Genomic DNA, 19,579 nt, shown 5'->3' with positions numbered 1-19,579 from the left:
GTCGAGAGTGCCAGGCTGCAATGGCACAGGAACGGCCAAGAGGAGCTACCCCACGTCCAAGGTCAGAGGTGGTGGCTGGGAGGAACTACCCCACGTCCGAGGTCAGGGGCAGCAGCTGAGAGTACCCCACACGCGAGGCCAGGGGCGACGGCCGGGAGGGGCTACCCGACGCCCGAGGCTAGGGGCGGGGGCCGGGAGGAGCAACGCCACATCCAAGGAGTGGTGGCTGTGTGGGCGCAGGAGGGCCTAGAGGAGCTATTCCACGTTCAAGATCAGGAGAGGCAGCAGTGAGGAGATACCCCTCATCCAAGGTAAGGAGCAGTGGCTGCGCTTTGCTGGGGTGGCAGTGAAGAGATACCCCATGTCCAAGGTAAGAGAAATCCAAGTAAGACAGTAGGTGTTGCAAGAGGGCATCAGAGGGCAGACACACTGAAACCATAATCATAGAAAACTAGTCAATCTAATCACACTAGGACCACAGCCTTGTCTAACTCAATGAAACTAAGCCATGCCCTTTGGGGCCACCCAAGACAGGTGCGTCATGGTGGAGAGGTCTGACAGAATGTGGTCCACTGGAGAAGGGAATGGCAAACCACTTCAGTATTCTTGCCTTGAGAACCCCATGAACAGTAGGAAAAGGCAACATGATAGGATACTGAATGATGAACTCCCCAGGTCAGTAGGTGCCCAATATGCTACTGGAGATCAGTGGAAAAATAACTCCAGAAAGAATGAAGGGATGGAGCCAAAGCAAAAACAATACCCAGTTGTGGATTTGACTGGTGATAGAAGCAAGGTTCGATGCTGTAAAGAGCAATATTGCATAGGAACCTGGAATGTCAGGTCCATGAATCAAGGCAAATAGGAAGTGGCCAAATAAGAGATGGCAAGAGTGAACGTTGACATTCTAGGAATCAGAGAACTAAAATGGACTGGAATGGGTGAATTTAACTCAGATGACCATTATATCTACTACTGTGGGCAGGAATCCCTCAGAAGAAATGGAGTAGCCATCATGGTCAACAAAAGAGTCTGAAATGCAGTACTTGGATGCAATCTCAAAAATGACAGAATGATCTCTGTTTGTTTCCAAGGCAAACCATTCAATATCACAGTAATCCAAGTCTATGCCCCAATCAGTAACGCTGAAGAAGCTGAAGTTGAACGGTTCTATGAAGACTTACAAGAACTTTTAGAACTAACACCCCAAAAAAGATGTCCTTTTCATTATAGGGGACTGGAATGCAAAAGTAGAAAGTCAAGAAACACCTGGAGTAACAGGCAAATTTGGCCTTGGAATGCGGAATGAAGCAGGGCAAAGACTAATAGAGTTTTGCCAAGAAAATGCACTGGTGCTACATAAAGAGGAGTTAAATGGAAGCTGTAGAATGAGGCTGATTGTAATTGTGCCACTTCTTTCTCAGGATTCTTTGGGGGCTGGATGGGAAATACAAAAACATTAGAAATGCATCAGGCATAAAACAAAGGTGACTCACAGTTTGCATGCTAGCAAACATTTCTAGTCCCATAAACCTCCTCCAGTCAACCTGGTCTCCTTCATGGGAAAAGGAGACCTTGAACAACACAGCTTCTTCCCTTTTCACAAAATCTTCAGGTGAATACTGATTCTCCACAACATTAAACCGAATCTCTCGTGACAAGGATTCACCAAAATGTGGGGTCGTGTTTATTAGGTGCTCATTCCGAGAGCACATTGTCAGCCCTGTAAGATTAAGTTGTTTTTTTAACCGATTTTATATTAATATTAAAAACAAAAACAAAAAAACCCTAAAGCCTCACATTGTCACTATTTGACCTGAGATCTGGAAATGGTTCAGAACATCTTGACTCAAAAATATAGGCAGGAGATTGGCTTTAAAACTGTACTGTAGGAAACATGACAAAATGATATAACCAGAGGTGACAATTCAATTCCATAATCATGCACCATTCAGGTGGCCACTTCTGCTTTCTGAGAATGGTATTTATTCATCTGTACAAGACGGCAAAGGCACTTACTGTAGTGACATACAGTAGCTAGCTGGTTCTGTTGGTCTGATTTTCTTGCTATTGTGTCGTTAACAATTATGTTTCTTCTAAAGATATTCATATTCTCATTTTCACTTCAAGGTGGACAATCTTGTTAAGCATATTCAGTAGAAAAAGATACCTTAAAAAATAGCCATTGATAACTTGGCTCCAGTCTGCCTGAAATTGTTTACAACTGCTTGCAAATGTAAAGGAATCAGTCCTGATAAGTCTCTGATTTATAACAGCCATTGATTTTGGCATGTTAATGCTTGTTTCCTATTACTAACAGCCTCCATGTACAACAGAGATCAACAGCAGAACACTCATGATCCTTGCATCATGGCAATCATTCTATAACTCCACATGGATTCTGAAGGCAAATTGTAAAAATTCTCTATGACAGTCAAATGAGCAGAAAATTCTAAGGGATCTAGGGTTTGGTTCCTCTACAGCCAGAGCAAGAAAATAACAGGAGCTGTCCAGGTGTATCAGTCAATTTGTCTTACCCACCTATGCCCCTCTAAATTGGTAGCACATTGCCTGTTAGGATTTCGGACCCTCTTGCATGGTAGTTGTGAATTTGTACCCCAGATCTGGGGAGACCTGGGTTCAAACTACCCTCTGATTATTAGTGATGTGACCTGGGAAAGTTAATTAGGTAACTTCTCCGAGCTGCTCTCTCCTCATCTATAAAAGTGGATAACAATACAAACTAGTTGCTTTGAGTATTAAATCAACTTTAAACAGTATATCAGTCAATACCAGTTCATAGTATTATTACTATAAACTCCATCACCATCCCTATCACTTTCCTCCAAGCCAATCTTATCTATGCATGTTGTGCCCTGTCATGTTCTAGAGGATTATAGAGAATCCCAAACTACAGAATAAAGGGGAAAAAATGTGTTTTGTAGAAAACAAAGCAACAACAACAAAAAATAGCACCAAGATCAGAGAGGAACAAGTATTGATCAGGAACTATCTTTCTGAATAAATAGGGTTGGCTTTTTAAAAAGTACAATTACTGTTAGTTCAGTATTTGAAGGTTTTCTTAGGTATGAACCACCCTGGTGAGATTCTGCTCACACTGTGGATTGGCCTTAATCAGCTGACTCACAGTTAAGGGAGAGGCCCTGTCGTGGAGGGATTAGAAATGGAAAGGCAGCTGCAAATGGTCATGCTGACTGTCTGCATTCATTTTGTCTCTGTGACTCTTAGGATTTGGGCTAACTTTTAAATTAACTTTCATCTGCTAAGTAATGAGCATATTGGTTTTTTAATATCACCGAAGTTTCACCTAGGAGCCTTTTCCTTTTTATTACTAGAATTATCTCTCCACTCCTCCCCTTCTTCTACGATCTAATAAAACAAAGCCTACTCAATGTAGTACACAATTCAGGATTTCATTATATCCTGGTTGATGGGAAAGACTATTTACACAGAGATAAAATAGCATGGCTTCACCAAGATCACTTCGTATGAGGAAAATGTAGTTTTATATAACAAAACAGATCTTTCCCTACTTTACGGGCAAACCAGCTGAGTCAGTTTCTTCTCTTTGGAAGTCAAGAGTATTTCCTTAGACTTTAGAATTCTTTCAGAGTGTCGACATGTATCCAGGAACGGGTGCAGGCATGTTAGTTTTATGGTGCATACACATACACACACATACCTTGACCTCTTTGGTGTATCTACCTGCACATCAGGGAGGAATAAGCCCATGATGGGTGATACTGTCAGAGATATTTTTAAATCATTAAGAGCAGTAGCTCCAATTTGGGTACAGGGAGACATTTGTCCAGGGCTCAAGTTCTACTGATTTACTCTTCTTTTTCCAAAGTAACATACCGAAGTGCTATAGATCTTTCCCCCAGTCCTTTAAACTTAATCATGATGTTTTACAAATAGGCCTTTCTCCCAGTGACCCTTCAAACATACTTATTTTAAGGCTTTGGTCTCTGTAATATACCAATTCTTGGTGTTTAGTTGCTAAGTTGTGTCTGCCTTTCTTGTGACCCCATGCACTGTAGCCTACTAGGCTCTTCTGTCCATGGAATTTTCCAGGCAAGAATATTGGAATTGGTCGCCATTTCCTACTCCAGGGGATCTTCCCGACTCAAGGATTGAACCTGTGTCTCCTGCATTGGCAGGTGAATTCTTTAACACTGCACCACCTGGGAAGCCCTAATGTATAGATGAGAGATCTATAAAACTTATTTCACTCACATACTCCTTAAAGGATCTGTAAAAACTCCTCCTATTTATATGAAGTTGACATATAATTTTCTTTTTATTAAAAGTCTAAACAGTTGCAAGAATGCAATTTCTGGCATAAATAATGATATTTAAAAATATCCTCTGTTATATCCATTTTTAGATAAATTGTTAGTTGATACTCTTTATTACCCATTTAAAATTTAATAAACACCTCTTTAACAGTTGGAAATTTTATATTTCATTTTGTTCTCTTGAATCCTACACTGATTCTCAGCCTCATATAACATTTATTTATTTATCTTGGGATGATTTTATCAATCATCCTGTTATATTTCTTTGCAACAAAAATACATATCTAATTTTAAATTATTTTTTGATTACCCATAACCCTAATGCTTTAAGTATCAAAAATTTCTTTTGAGTTGCACAATCACTAAAAATATTATTAATGCACATAATAATCCAAAACAACATAAACATGTTATAAATGTTAATAATTATTAAATTTTAAAAGTAAAATTTTTACTAGAATTATATGGGGTTATTTTTTCTTCAACTAGTTTACAAACTTTTTTAGGTTTATGCATTTTTGAGGGACACATATTATTTACCTCTAAAATAGGACATGATTCAGCATAAATTTAATTTTTAATTTTTGTTGTATAGATGTGTTGAGAAGGCTTGCTGGCATAAATGAGTAGATGAGAATGAATGGGGTTTTATTATAATGATGCCATTAGTTTCTCTGAATTTATTCTGAGTAATATGTTCCAGATCACATAGTGATCTGTCATCAAAACTATTTTTTAATGATCAGCTCATCAATAGATTAAGACTTTCTATTTTATTGAAAGGAAAAAATTGGAAACCTTCTTACATGCAAAAGGATACATAACCTAGGCATTTGAATCAGGTACTTTTGTCAATATCAACACCAATACTTCAAATTGTCCTTTTTTTTTCAGTGCCTCCAATGTTTTGGAACCTAACAATGTACCATGTAGAAATATTTGGGATGTAAAAGAAGTGTGTAAAATTTGGGATGTAAAAGGTCCAAGGTCAAGAGTGGTGGCTGTGAGGAGATACCCCATGTCCAAGGTCAGGAGCGATGGCCATGAGGAGATACCCCACATCCAAGGTCAGGAGCAGCGGCTGCGCTTTGCTGGACCGGCCATGTGGAGAAACCCCACATCCAAGGGCAAAGGAGAAGCCCCAGCAAGACAGTGGGAGGGGCAAATTCACATTTAGAATCAAACCCCATTCCCGCCAGAGACACTCTGCTGCTGCTGCTAAGTCGCATCAGTCGTGTCTGACTCTGTGCGACCCCATAGACGGCAGCCCACCAGGCTCCCCCGTCCCTGGGATTCTCCAGGCAAGAACACTGGAGTGGGTTGCCATTTCCTTCACCAACGCATGGAAATGAAAAGTGAAAGTGAAGTCACTGTCATGTCTGACTCAGCGACCCCATGGACTGCAGCCTACCAGGCTCCTCTGTCCATAGCATTTTCCAGGCAAGAGTGCTGGAGTGGGGTGCCATTGCCTTCTCCGAGAGACGCTCAGAGGGCTCAAACAAACCTTGTGTGCACCAGGACCCACAGACCCCACAGAGACTGAGCCAGAACTGTGTCTGAGCGTCTCCTGTGGAGGTGCGGGTCAGCAGTGGCCTGCTGCAGGGGCGGGGGCTCTGGGTGCAGCAGTCTTGGGTATGGCATAAGCCCTCTTGGAGGAGGTTGCCATTAACCCCACTATTGAGCTGCCAGAACTTACACAGGACTGGGAAATAGACTCTTAGAGGGCACAGACAGAACCTTGTGCGCCAGGACCCAGGAGAAAGGAGCAGTGACCCCACAGGAGACTGTCCCAGATTGCCTGTGGGTGTCCGGGAGTCTCCGGCAGAGGCGTGGGTCGGTGGTGGCCTGCTGCAGGGTTGGGGGCACTGAGTGTAGCAGTGCATGCGTGGGGTCTTTTGAGGGAGTCACCATTATCTTTATTACCTTGCCATAGTTTGGCCCCAGGTAAATAGCAGGGAGGGAACATAGATCCACCCATCAACAGAAAATTGGATTAAAGATTTACTGAGTATGGCTCCGCCCATCAGAACAAGAGCCAGTTTCCCTCTCAGTCAATCTCTCCCATCAGGAAGCTTCCATAAGCCTCTTATCCTTCTCCATCAGAGGGCAGACTGAAAACCACAACCACAAAAACCTACCAATCTGATCACATGGACCACAGCCTTGTCTAACTCAATGAAACTATGAGCCATGCCATGGCGGGCCACCCAAGACAGATGGGTCATTGTGGAGAGTTGTGACAAAATGTGGTCCACTGGAGAAGGGAACGGCAAACCACTTCAGTATTCTTGCCTTGAGAACCCCATGAACAGTATGGAAAGGCAAAAAGGGCACAGAAAGATGAACTCTCCAGGTCGGTAGGTGCCCAATATGCTACCTGAGATCAGTGGAGAAATAACTTCAGAAGGAATGAAGAGATGGAGTGAAAGCAAAAGCAACATCCAGTTGTGGATGTAACTGGTGACAGAAGCAAGGTCAGATACTGTAAAGAGCAATTTTTCATAGGAACCTGGAATGTTAGGTCCATGAATCAAGGCAAATTGGAAGTGGTCAAACAGGAGATGGCAACAGTGAACGTCAACATTTTAGGAATCAGCGAACTAAAATGGACTGGAATGGGTGAATTTAACTCAGATGACCATTATATCTACTACTGTGGGCAGGAATCCCTTAGGAGAAATGGAGCAGCCGACATAGTCAAAAAAAGAATCCAAAAAGTAGTACTTGGATGCAATCTCAAAAACGACAGAATGATCTCTGTTCATTTCCAAGGCAAAGCATTCAGTATCACGGTAATCCAAGTCTATGCCCCAACCAGTAATGCTGAAGAAGCTGAAGTTGAACAGTTCTATGAAGACCTACAAGACCTTTTAGAACTAACACCCAAAAAAGATGTCCTCTTCATTATAGGGGACTGGAATGCAAAAGTAGGAAGTCAAGAAACACCTGGAGTAACAGGCAAATTTGGCCTTTGAGTACAGAATGAAGCAGGGCAAAGGCTAATAGAGTTCTGCCAAAGGAACGCACTGGTCATAGCAAACTCCCTCTTCCAACAACACAAGAGAAGACTCTATATATGGACATCACCAGATGGTCAACATTGAAATCAGATTGATTATATTCTTTGAAGCCAAAGATGGAGAAGCTCTATATGAACTATGAGCTATGCCTGAAGAACTATGGACAGAGGTTCGTGACATTGTATAGGAGACAGGGAGCAAGACCATCCCCAAGAAAAAGAAATGCAAAAAAGCAAAATGGCTGTCTGAGGAGGCCTTACAAAGCATCACTATGAACAAAGCTAGTGAAGGTGATGGAATTTCAGCTGAGCTATTTCAAATCCTGAAAGGTGATGCTGTGAAAGTGCTGTACTCAATATGCCAGCAAATTTGGAAAACTCAGTAGTGGCCACAGGACTGGAAAAGGTCAGTTTTCATTCCAATCCCAAAGAAAGGTGATGCCAAAGAATGCTCAAACTACTGCATAGTTGCACTCATCTCACACGCTAGTAAAGTAATACTCAAAATTCTCCAAGCCAGGCTTCAACAATACGTGAACCATGAACTTCAGATGTTCAAGTTTTAGAAAAGGGAGAGGAACCAGAGATCAAATTGCTAACATATGCTGGATCATCGAAAAAGCAAGAAAGTTCCAGAAAAACATTTATTTCTGCTTTATTGACTATGCCAAACCTTTGACTGTGTGGATCACAATAAACTGTGAAAAATTCTGAAAGAGATGGGAATATCAGACCACCTGACCTGCCTCTTGAGAAATCAAGAGGTATGCAGGTCAGGAAGCAACAGTTAGAACTGGACATGGAACAACAGACTGGTTCCAAATAGGAAAAGGAGTACGTTAAGGCTGTATATTGTCACCCTGCTTATTTAACTTCTATGCAGAGTACGTCATGAGAAATGCTGGGCTGGATGAAGCACACGCTGGAATCAAGATTGTTGGAAGACATATCAATAACCTCAGATGTGCAGATGACACCACCCTTATGGCGGAAAGTGAAGAACTAAAGAGCCTCTTGATGAAAGTGAAAGAGGAGAATTAAAAAGTTGGCTTAAAGCTAAAACATTCAGAAAATGAAGATCATGGCATCTGGTCCCATTATTTCATGGCAAATAGATGGGGAAACAGTGTAAACAGTGTCAGACTTTCTTTCTGGGGGCTCCAAAATCACTGCAGATGGTGACTGCAGCCATGAAATTAAAAGACGCTTACTTCTTGGAAGGAAAGTTATGACCAACCTAGATAGCATATTAAAAAGCAGCAATATTACTTTGCCAACAAAGGCCCGTCTAGTCAAGGCTATGGTTTTTCCAGTAGTCATGTATGGATGTGACAGTTCGACTATAAAGAAAGCTGAGCACTGAAGAATTGATGCTTTTGAACTGTGGTGTTGGAGAAGACTCTTGAGAGTCCCTTCGACTGCAAGGAGATCCAACCAGTCCATCCTAAAGGAAATCCGTTCTGAATATTCACTGGAAGGACTGATGCTGAAGCTGAAACTCCAATATTTTGGCCACCTGATGCAAAGAGCTGACTCATTTGAAAAGACCCTGAGGTTGGGAAAGATTGAAGGTGGGAGGAGAAAGAAAGGGATGACAGAGGATGAGATGGTTGGATGGCATCACCGACTCAATGGGCCTGAGTTTGAGTAAACTCTGGGAGTTGGTGATGGACAGGGAGGCCTAGTGTGCTGTAGTCCATGGGGTCATAAAGAGTTGGACACTACTGAGTGACTGAACTGAACTGAACTGAACTGAAAAGAGGATACTTTTCTTTCATAAAAGGGAAGTAGGTGATTAAGAAAGATATTTTCAGAAGCAGGGCATTCTCAGTAAGATAAATTTTAGGCAAATGTACATGTGAAGGCTGAGAAATACATTTCTTTAAAGTTATCTACACCATGTACCACTCCAGGAGTTGCTGCAACCCCCTAGGTGTCTATGTGTCTCTCACCCACTAGCCTGGTTTCACCCAGATGAGTCCTTGAACTACTGTGTAAGGAAACAGAAAGTAGCAGGGGTTGGTGGTATGTGCACGCTAAGTTGTTTCAGTCATGTCGAACTCTTTGCGAACCCATGGACGGTAGTCTGCCAGGCTCCTCTGTCTATGGGATTCTCCTGGCAAGAATAATGGACTGCATTACCATGCTCTCCCTCAGGCGGTCTTTCTGACCCAGGAATCACACCAGGGTGTTTCTTGCATGACAGGCAGATTCTTTACCATCTGAGTCACCAGGGTTGGTGGTGGAAAGAAATAAGATGAGAGAGAGAGAGGTTGAAATTCAGAGACGGAGAGCTAACCCTAAACCACTCTATGACCAGTCTATCATATATTAGAGGAACAACACACTTCAAGTAAGTACAAGTCATATTGTCTAAACAACCAGTGAGAAAAAAATGGTCGATTAACTCCATAATACTGGAATTACCAATAAATCTGCAGCAAGCCTCATTACTCTTTCCATGACCTCATGAGATTTCCAACCATCTATTTCAGAAGTTTCTAGCAACTCTAATGATACTTTTTCAGTACAGGGGCACAAAAGAATGACAGGCATCATATTTTCATTTTAGATCTAAGGGATCTGGATGAAAAAGAATGTGATTGCTTTTCAAACACCTGCCCTGAGGACTCAGGTAAGCCCCTTAAGCATTGGAAGAAAGAAATTAGAAACGACAGAAAAAATTATTTCACAAAGCAAACCACTTACGATGAGTGGACCCCGGTTGTTCTCTCGATACTTGTTCTGGAAGAAAATGTAAACGACAGTGGCAGCCAAGGAGTAGAGGAAGGCGAAGACGGCGACGGTGACGAAGAACTCTGCTGAGGACGAGGAGTCACCAATCAGGGACACCTTCTGTCGCTCCTTCCCCTCGCAGGTGGGCACCTCAAAGGTCACCTGGTGTAACCTAAAGTATCAGAGATACCAGAGAGGGGAATCATTAACATGCCAAGGAGAGAAAGTGAGAATGCCAGTAAGTGAGCTCTGAGGACTTTCCTGGTGGTCATCTTCCAATGCAGGCGGTTGATCCCTGGTTGGGGAGTTCAAGATCCCACATGCTTTGCGGCCAAAAAAACCAAAACATAAAACAGAAGTAATATTTTAACAAATTCAATAAAGGCTTTAAAAATGGTTCATATCAAGAAACCTTAATGTGAGATTTGATTTGGGACCTCACATGGCATGCCTCTGTGACACGAGAACTTACAGAGGTTGCAGCTGGAATTGTGGCAGTGGATACTACAGTTAAACATTATCCCACTGGGCTTCACAGTAGCTAGTTACATGAAAGACAAGAAGAAGGGAAGGGGAAAGCGAACCTGAAATCGATGACGGATTAGATTATGACATCCTCTCCCTGAAATCCTCCAGTGCTTTCTCACCATACTTGGACTCTACCCTAACTCCTGAACATGACCCATCAGGTCCTGGTTAGGGTCTTTTCACTGACTCTTCTCTTTTCCTCAGTCACTCTGTTCCCTGACATTGCCCGTGGCTGGTTCCTTTGCAGCACTCAAGTGACAACTCAAAATGTCATCTCCTGGGAGAGTCTTTTCCTGACAATTAATCTAAAATAGCTCCTTTCCCTTAGACATGTCTATGACATCAACCTGTTCAGTGTCATTCATAGCACTCAGTACCAGCTACATTGCCTTGGTGATCTATTTTCTTGTTTGTTTTTCTTTTTTCTGTCTCTCCTGGATTTGGGATCTTGATTTCTCCTCTGTAAATCACGAATCCCTGATACTGGTTAGATACTCGGTAAACAGGACTTGGGTAAGTAAACGAACATTCTTGATTCTGTAAGGTGACTGATAGACCGTAGTTTGACTGAAATTTGAGAATTTCTATTTTAGAGAATAAGATCGATCAGGATAGCATTCAGGGGCATAGTGACTTCTTCTTGTTCATTCGCTAAGAAATGTCTGACGTTTTGTAACTCCATGGACTGCAGCATGCCAGGATTCCCCTTCCTTCACTATCCCCCAGAGTTTGCTCTAACTCATGTCCACTGAGTTGGTGATGCCATTCAACCATCTCATCCTCTGTTGCTCTCTTGTCCTCCCCTCCCTCTATTACTTAATAGAGAGAAATAAGATTTTGGAGGGTAGTAGTATAGGAGCCAAAATTAGGTTTCTTCAGAAATGCCTAAATCATTTCTTGAGTATTGGAAGGAACTTGGAAATACAAATGAACAAGCGTTAGCAATATCAGTAAAGGACCATCTGGAAAAATTACCTATAAAAGTAACAATGATAATAAAAACCATTGATGAATCTGATAAATTCCCAACTTAAGCTCAAGGAGTATTTCTTTTACTAAGTAAAAGCTAATTCCTTTAAACAGATTTGTTATGTACATTCTCCTAGATAATACAAAATAAAAAAAGAGTAATACCAATACAACTAACATACCCAAGCATTTATGTGCCAGATACTATGTTTTATATGTATTATTTCATTTGATGCTCATAAAAAGCCTTATGATGTAGGCACTTAATTGTCCATTCCCCCTTTATACATGAACCTACAGGCTTAAAAAAGATTAAATGATTTGTGCTAAACCACAAGGCTAGTAAATAGGGCCAGAAAATTTTAAACTGCTATGTTAATTTGCTTCTGTTGATTATTGAAAATATTAACTAGGATGAACTTTTTAAAAAGTGGAGCCCATGGACAACTAGCAAAGTCCTGCTAAAAATGTTTATTCTAGGATCTGTCCCAGAGCTACTGAAGTGAAACTGTTAGAAGTAGCCTAGTTGACAACCAAAACAGGAAACGCCAGTCCCCCTTATGTCTCAGAAATCTATTCTTCTTCACTTACTGTTTGACTTAAAAAAAAAAACAAAAAAACAACTGTTTACATTGTCCACTTGATTTTGCATATTTATACTGAGCCTCCTCCTGTTTCTTATAAACCAGAAAAGTGTACGGCTGCAGTAAAACTCATGGAGAGAGAAGCATTCATCATGGTTATACTGTAGAGACTCTTTCTTTCCCTTGCCAGACATACTAAAATGTTTCTCAGTAGTTGAGTCTGTGGGAATGCTGAAAAATGAAATAAATTTAAAAGGTAATCATGCCAATTATTCTGATAGAGGTGATTTTCAGATAATGAGCCCCCCTTTTTTTTCCTCACTGTTATGTAATGGATCATTCATTCAACTCATTTTTAACAAGAAGCTCTGTAGTTCACACAGTGTCTAGATTCTGGGGATAAAGTAGGGAACAAAGATATATATGGGTTTGTCTCTGCACATCTTGCACTTTGGGTTTAGAGAGGAAAAAATGGCTTTTCTGAGAGGAGCCCAAGACTAGTTTGGGGATGAGGTGGTCAAGGTAAGATTCCTTGTAGAAGTGATTATTTAAGCTGCAGCTTGAAAAGTGAGTAGAAAACTGTCCAGACCAAAAGTTGAGAAAAAAGCACAATGAAATATGACTTCAGACCCAGTAGGATGGTTATAATCAAAATGATTATAAAATTGGAATGAGTTAGCAAGATTAGACTGGAATAACAAGACAGGATTAGAATAGCAAACTCATTAGAAAGCAGGAAATTCCATAATTTGGAAAACAGTCTTGCAGTTCTTCAAGTGGTAAACATAGAGCTATGGCATGGTCCAGCAATTCCACTCCTACATATTACATATCCAAGAGAAGTGGTAACATTTGTCTGTACTAAACTTGTACTGGAATGTTCATATCAGCATTATTCATAATAGCCCCAAAGTGGAAACAATCAAACATCTTCAGCTGATGAATGGATAAATAAAATGTGGTATATACTCATAGGGTGGAATATTATTTATCAATAAGAAGGAATAAGTACTGATACATGTTACAGCATGGATGATCCTTGAAAACATTATGCTAAGTGAAACAAGCCCGTCGCAAAAGACCATAGATTGCATGATTCCATGTAAAGGGAATGTTCAGAATAGGCAAATTTATGGCAATGAAAAGCAAGCTAGTGTTCACCAAGGGCTGGTTGGTGAGAATTGGGGATGATGGCTAAGTGGTACAGGATTTCTTTTGGGGGTAACAAAAACACTTTAGAATTGACTGTGGTGATAGAGCCTTATGCTGTTAAATATTACAAGTCATTTGACAGTACATTTTACATGAATGAATGCTATGCTATGTGAATTATATTTCAATTAAAACTGTTAAAAAATAGAGATGAAAGAGCATGTACCAAGATTCCACAAAAGCAAGGAGTACAACACATGTGAAATGATGAAATATGGCTTGAAACTGGAATATGGCAGGAAAGAATATGAATGTTGTAGGATGAGATGCAAATGTAGCCAGAGACCCTCATTGCTGGATCCTGTGGGTCAGATTATAGACTCGTGTCTTTTATCGCCTTTATTTTTCCTAGTGATGACAACTTTAGGGTTTATTTCCTTAACTTTCACATATAACGTATAGTATGTTTATCCTATTTTACATTATGTCCCTAGTATTTATTTATTTTATAACTGGAAATTTGCACCTTCTGAATGTCTTCATCCAATTCCTCCCTCACCCCCAGTAACCACAAATCTGACTGATTTTTTTCTATGAATCCGTTTGTTCATTTTTGACGTGTAAGTGACCTACAGCACTGTATTAGTTCCCATTGTACAGCAAAGTGATTTGATATTTCTACGCCTTTCAAAATGACCACCATGATAAGTCTAGTCATGATATTATCATATGAAGATATTACATAGTTATTGACTATATTCCCCACACTGTACATTTCATACCTGTCACTCATTTTTTTTTGCAACCTCTTAATCTCCCTCATTTAGTTCTCTCCCCCTCCCACCTCCTTCCCTCCGGCAATCACCTGATTGTTCTCCTGTTCTCTGTATCTATAACTCTGTTTCTGTTTTGTTATGTTGGAGCATGTTTTGTTTTTTAGATTCCACACGTAAGTGGAAATCATGTAGTGTCTGTCTTTCTCTGTCTGACTTATTTCACCAAGCATAACACCCTTTAGGTTCGTCCATGTTGTTGAAAATGGCAAGACTTCATTTCTTTTTTGGCTAACTTTCCACCACACACACATCTTCTTGATCCTTTCATCTATTAATGTGCACTTAGGTTGCTTCCATATCTTGGCTATTGTAAATAATGATGCAGTGAATATGAGGGTGCATATATCTTTTCTATTTGTGTTACTATTTTCTTTGGATACATACTCAGGAGTGAATCTTTATCTGAAGACCAATACTAAATAATAAACAACATGTAAAACAAAAACTAAATAATAAACAACATGTAAAACAAAAACAACAGGCAGGATCATGTCACCTGTGGTGACTATTTAGAAACATGCACACCTCCTGTCCAGGTGTCAGGATCTGCAACGCTTCTAATGCACCAGATCCCTCGGCTCACATGGGCGCATCAGGTCTGCAAGTTTTGAGTACACAGAGAGCAGCAGGGAGGGGGAGAATAAAATAATTTTTTTTCTACGCAATCAGCTGAATACCAACATTTTCCTCATTGCTAACTTATTGTATTGATTTACAGTAAATGTTAATGGTGCTTAAGCACAAGACAAAAAAAAAAATCACTAACAAATTCCCTGTGCTTATTAATACCAATTATCTATAGCTTGGTACTTAGCTTGAAGCCACACGGGTAAAATCAGGACCAAGGGGAAACAGAAGTAAAGCTGTATTATGGTGCCTGTTCCGTGGAAGGGAATGGGCATCATTTATAAAGGAAGAGCATGTCAGCTGAAAATGGTCTGAGCATAATAATTCATGTCACTAAACACTTTGAATGCTATGGGATGGCATTTATTACTAAACATATATATTTTACCAGAAAGGTTCTTCTAGGCAATAGTTACATACATATGCATAAATTTGCATGCTTTATTTTGCAGAGAGAGATTTTAGAGTCACCATGTGTTTATCAGCTATAATAACTTTGGAAGCAAATATTATTCATTCAGAACCTAAACAAGGGGAAACCTCTTCTGTACAGATAGTGTCAGTTGATGGAATCTGGAAGCTGATGGGCCTACTTCTGTTCTTGTGAGGGACTAGTCAGGAAGCAATCCCTGAGACTGCAAAAGGGCCAAATCCAATTTGTTGATTTCAAATCTATAATGCCCTTCTTGGCTGGCCTGACTCAATCAAGAGGTACTTGAATTTCATTGGGTTTTACTACATTGTGCCTATCCACAAAAAACCTCCATGTGAGAACAGATTTTTCCTTTTCTTCTTAAAAATTTACCAACACTTAAACAGAGGCTTTTAAACATTTCACTCTTGCTTCAGTTAAACTAAAGGAACTGCTGGGCACCCACAGTTTTTAGTTCTATTTGTAGGGCCTGAAAAAGTATTAAGCAAGCTGGTGTTACTTTATTAATAAAAATATTTTTGTCAACCACCACCACCATTTTTCAACCTCCAGGCATTGTATTAGCTTCTTTACTGCTTGTGTCTCACTTAAAGATCATAACAGCCTTCTCAAGTAGGTACTATCTGCCCCCATTACACAGATGAGGAAACAGGTTTGAGGTAGGTAGTGAGCTTACTGGAAGTCAAATAGGAAGTGAACAGCAGAGGTGAGTCTTGGATGCAAGCAGATTAGGAGGAGCTATACTAGTAAGTATGACACTTTCTTGCCTCTCTGCTTCAAAAATTACAGCATCCTTAGATTTCCAGCCAAATATTTGTATAAAAATGGCTGAGCCAGCTTTCCCATGCCATCTAATCTAATGATAGACGGATAGTTTTCACTGAATAAGATTCTAAACCAACATTCGTTCTGCTTCCACCTCAAAGCACTTGAATTAGGCATCATTCAAGGTACCCAGCAATGATGGAGTTGAATCCCTTTAGGCCAACAAATAGGAAGTCATTAAAAGCATCCAAGTTTCCAAATTTTGTCCTGGGTTATCCTAACATTTGCTTTATAAGTAAGCAGAGGAAAATGAACCTGACTGCCTCAGGTACTGAAACTGTGATCATCATAGCATCTGTGGTTCTTCACAGGAGGAGAGTAAAGGACAGCACAGATTCATCTTCAGATAGCACTGTGTCAGTAAGGGCATCTGGTCATAAGACTTTTGAACTTGTGGACAGTATGTTTCACTGGGTGTGGAACAAAATAGGACTTAAGCTCCTAACATTATACCTGGGGGTGGTTCAGTGCAAGACAGTAATGACACATCCCAAGGGTGGTGACCCCAACCAGGAGTAAATGCAGGAAGCATTAAAGTATTTGGGAGAAAATTGCTGCCACAGAATTTCTGACAGCCAGAATTAAAGTGGCCAAGCGGAGATCAGAAGGCAACTGGCAAATCGTGGTGCTGAGCACGCTTCTCCTCATAAGATAATTTTCTGTAGCCCCTGTTTCAATCTTTGCACCAGTTGATAAAGACTCAAATCCTCTTGCTCTACTTCTTTCTCTCTTCCCACCAGGAAATACTGGCATTTGTCTGGTTTTTAGATTGTCTTTTCCTTTGCTAGTCACATGTGTGTATGTGTGTGTATAATGAGTGCACCTGTGTGTGCATTTGCAGACACCTCTACTTGCTCATCCTGTATGACTTGCAACATAAACGACTACAAGATCCTGTGAGTTTACATATACTTTTAAACACATCTCATTTTCTCTTCCCAGCAACCTTCTTCACTTACAGATGAGAAAGCTGGAGGTCAGACAACTTGAAAGAATCACCGAAGATCACCCAGATGGCAAAGAGAGAGGCAAAAGTCTGCTATGCTTAAGTCCTTTATTCATTCACGAGGGATATATTGAGCCCCACGCACCAGTCATTAGAGAAGCTAAGACAGGATGGTAATGAGTTGTGAGGAATGGGAGTGAAGATTATACAGAAGGTTGAAAGGGACAAATCCCCTCTCACTGCCATTTCCCCTGGTTTTCTTACTGAACCTGAAGCATGGCATTTGGTGACGCTACTTAGGACAGTGATGGTGAGCCCACCTCTGCTACTGCTGGGTGCTGATCACCAACTGACAACTTTTTTGAGTGCATACTAGGCTAGTCACCAAGCCAAAGGCTTTCATGTATTATCTCATACCTTTAAACTAGATAAAGTGGGTACTATTTCCCTTCTTTTTAGTGGAGAGGAAAGTGAGGAGCACAGTGGTAATTCAACTTATTGAAGCAAAGGCCTTCAAACAGTGTGTGTGTGTGCTACATTGCTTCAGTAGAGTTCAACTCTCTGCGACCCCATGGACTTTAGCCTGCCAGGCTTCTCTGTTCATGGGGTTCTCCAGCAAGAATACTGGGATCCATACTGCCATCCTCCAGGGAATCTTCCCCACCCAGGGGTCAAACCTATATCTCTTACGTCTCCTGTACTGGCAGGTGGGTTGTTTACCACTGGCACTACCGGGGAAGCCCAAAACAGAGTGTATATGACCCCAAAGTTTTTACTCTTAACCTCCCACATGAAAAAAATATAGTATTTAATACTATTCATTGTTTTTTTTATCACTCACCTATTTACTGACTTCCCACAGCAAGGCTGCCCTTTCTCAGAGACTTCTTGTAGTCAGTCATGGCTCAGATGGTAGAGACTCTGCTTGTAATGCAGGAGACCTGGGCTGGATCCCTGGGTCAGGAAGATCCCATGAAGGAGGAAATGGCTAACTCCAGTATTCTTGCCTGGAGAATTCCATGGACAGAGGAGCCTGGCTGGTTACAGTCCATAGGGTTGGAAAGAGTTGGAAACAAATGAGTGACTTTCACTTTTCACTTTCCCTCTCTCTATTAATCTCCACCTTAGGTTGTTTCTTAGCAGGAGAGTGGTCATGGGCTGAATGTCGGAGTGTCTGGGATCTGTGATATTTTGTTCCACGTTTCCTGGGCTCATGGGTAGTTTCAAACTGTTTCTCAAGACTCACACATTGATTATAGCAAGGATTTCCTTTATACCACCAGTACTTCTTTTTTTTTCCCACCAGTACCTCTTAAAGCGTATTTTTATGCTGTGGTCAAAATCTAGGGAGTGTCTGACTTCATGGAGCCTTAGGTAGAGGATCTATTTAGGGTGGAAAAGGCAGAAGATGGGGACAGTGTGAGGACTGAGAAGAGTCTTGGGAAACATGCCAGTTGCAGTTGAGAGCTGAAAGAAGGCTCCAGCATCTGCTCTCTGGTTGCTAAAGCTGGACACAAGTTTGAAGTCCTTATCCTGCAAAGGAACCTGGAGAGACTCTATCTGAGACATAGGACTCACTGATCAGAAGCTGAAAAGGATCTGTTTACCTGAAATGCCTCTGTGGACAAAAGGGGTCATTACTAGGCAAAATGAAAACAATCCAGGTTACAAATATCCTTTGAGGAGTGCCTTAGGGAATTTAATGATGCTCTCTGTTACCAGGAAGGTCAGTGGACCTGGAGGTGGTACCTATACTCCTGTCTGCTAGACATGAGAGCTGATTTCCAGCTTCCTTATTTTCAGGTAAAAGGCATTGCTTAGGCAGCCAGAATCACTTTTGCAGACGTTTTTGCCCTAAGTTTGTATCAAAATCAGCTTCATCTCCAAGACTTGCAACCAAAGCCCATCAGGTATTCACTAAAAATATTTCCCTAAAAGAAGAAAACAAAACTAAGGGAAAGAAAAAACACTGTATATACTCCAGCTCTTAAACACAAAGGCTTATCTCCTTGATGTGATTCTGCATTAAATGAACTAAAGCTTACTGGTTTCCACGGGAGGAACTTTCTATTACTTTTTCTGTTCTTTACCTTACCATTAGGGAAGATACTTTTTTTCTTAAGGAGAATATTGGGCAGAGAGAACTGAGCTAGACATGGAAAATGCAGTTAAGGTTATTGCAAAGAATACTCTTTTTTATGCAATTTGCTGTGCTTGTTCATATGAAGATAAGGCTGGAAAATGACTGGCTCACCTCCCTAGTATGTGCATGTCAGTTCCATGGGCCAGAAAGATATTTATCAAATTTGCTGAAAGTGCACTAAGCTAGAAGAATCTTTTCAAATTTCATCCCCCCTTCACAAGTTTGCATTTGTATAGATAAACATTTCAAAGTAAAAAGGTAGACTCCAAGGTGATTAAAAAGCAATGGATCTGTGGAAGCCAGGGCATGGCCTGGAGCAGGACTGAAGGAAGAAAAACTCTCTGAAACCATATAATGACTTGCAAAGAGGCACTGCCATTCTCATAAGCTATGATTTATTAATTTTAGTTTCTTCAAATAGAGTTTGAGTCATAGGGAACTCAGACTGCCTCTACATTGTCA

At 40.8% G+C, this 19,579-nt stretch overlaps 1 protein-coding gene across 1 annotated transcript in view; it reads right to left on the bottom strand.

The window, feature by feature from the left end:
- Nucleotides 1-19,579, bottom strand: part of SYNPR (synaptoporin) — a 296,290-nt gene that overhangs the window by 49,818 nt on the left and 226,893 nt on the right. Inside the window, exon 4 of the mRNA XM_040246570.1 lies at nucleotides 10,048-10,246. Within this exon, the coding sequence (XP_040102504.1) occupies nucleotides 10,048-10,246 (199 nt within the window). The remainder of the gene's footprint in view (nucleotides 1-10,047; nucleotides 10,247-19,579) is intronic.

This window comes from Oryx dammah, unplaced genomic scaffold (assembly GCF_014754425.2).
Source record: "Oryx dammah isolate SB20612 unplaced genomic scaffold, SCBI_Odam_1.1 HiC_scaffold_9, whole genome shotgun sequence".
Classification (NCBI taxonomy): domain Eukaryota; kingdom Metazoa; phylum Chordata; class Mammalia; order Artiodactyla; family Bovidae; genus Oryx; species Oryx dammah.
The sequence above is the reverse complement of the archived record's forward strand: the minus strand, read 5'-3'. Positions and strand labels throughout refer to the sequence as shown.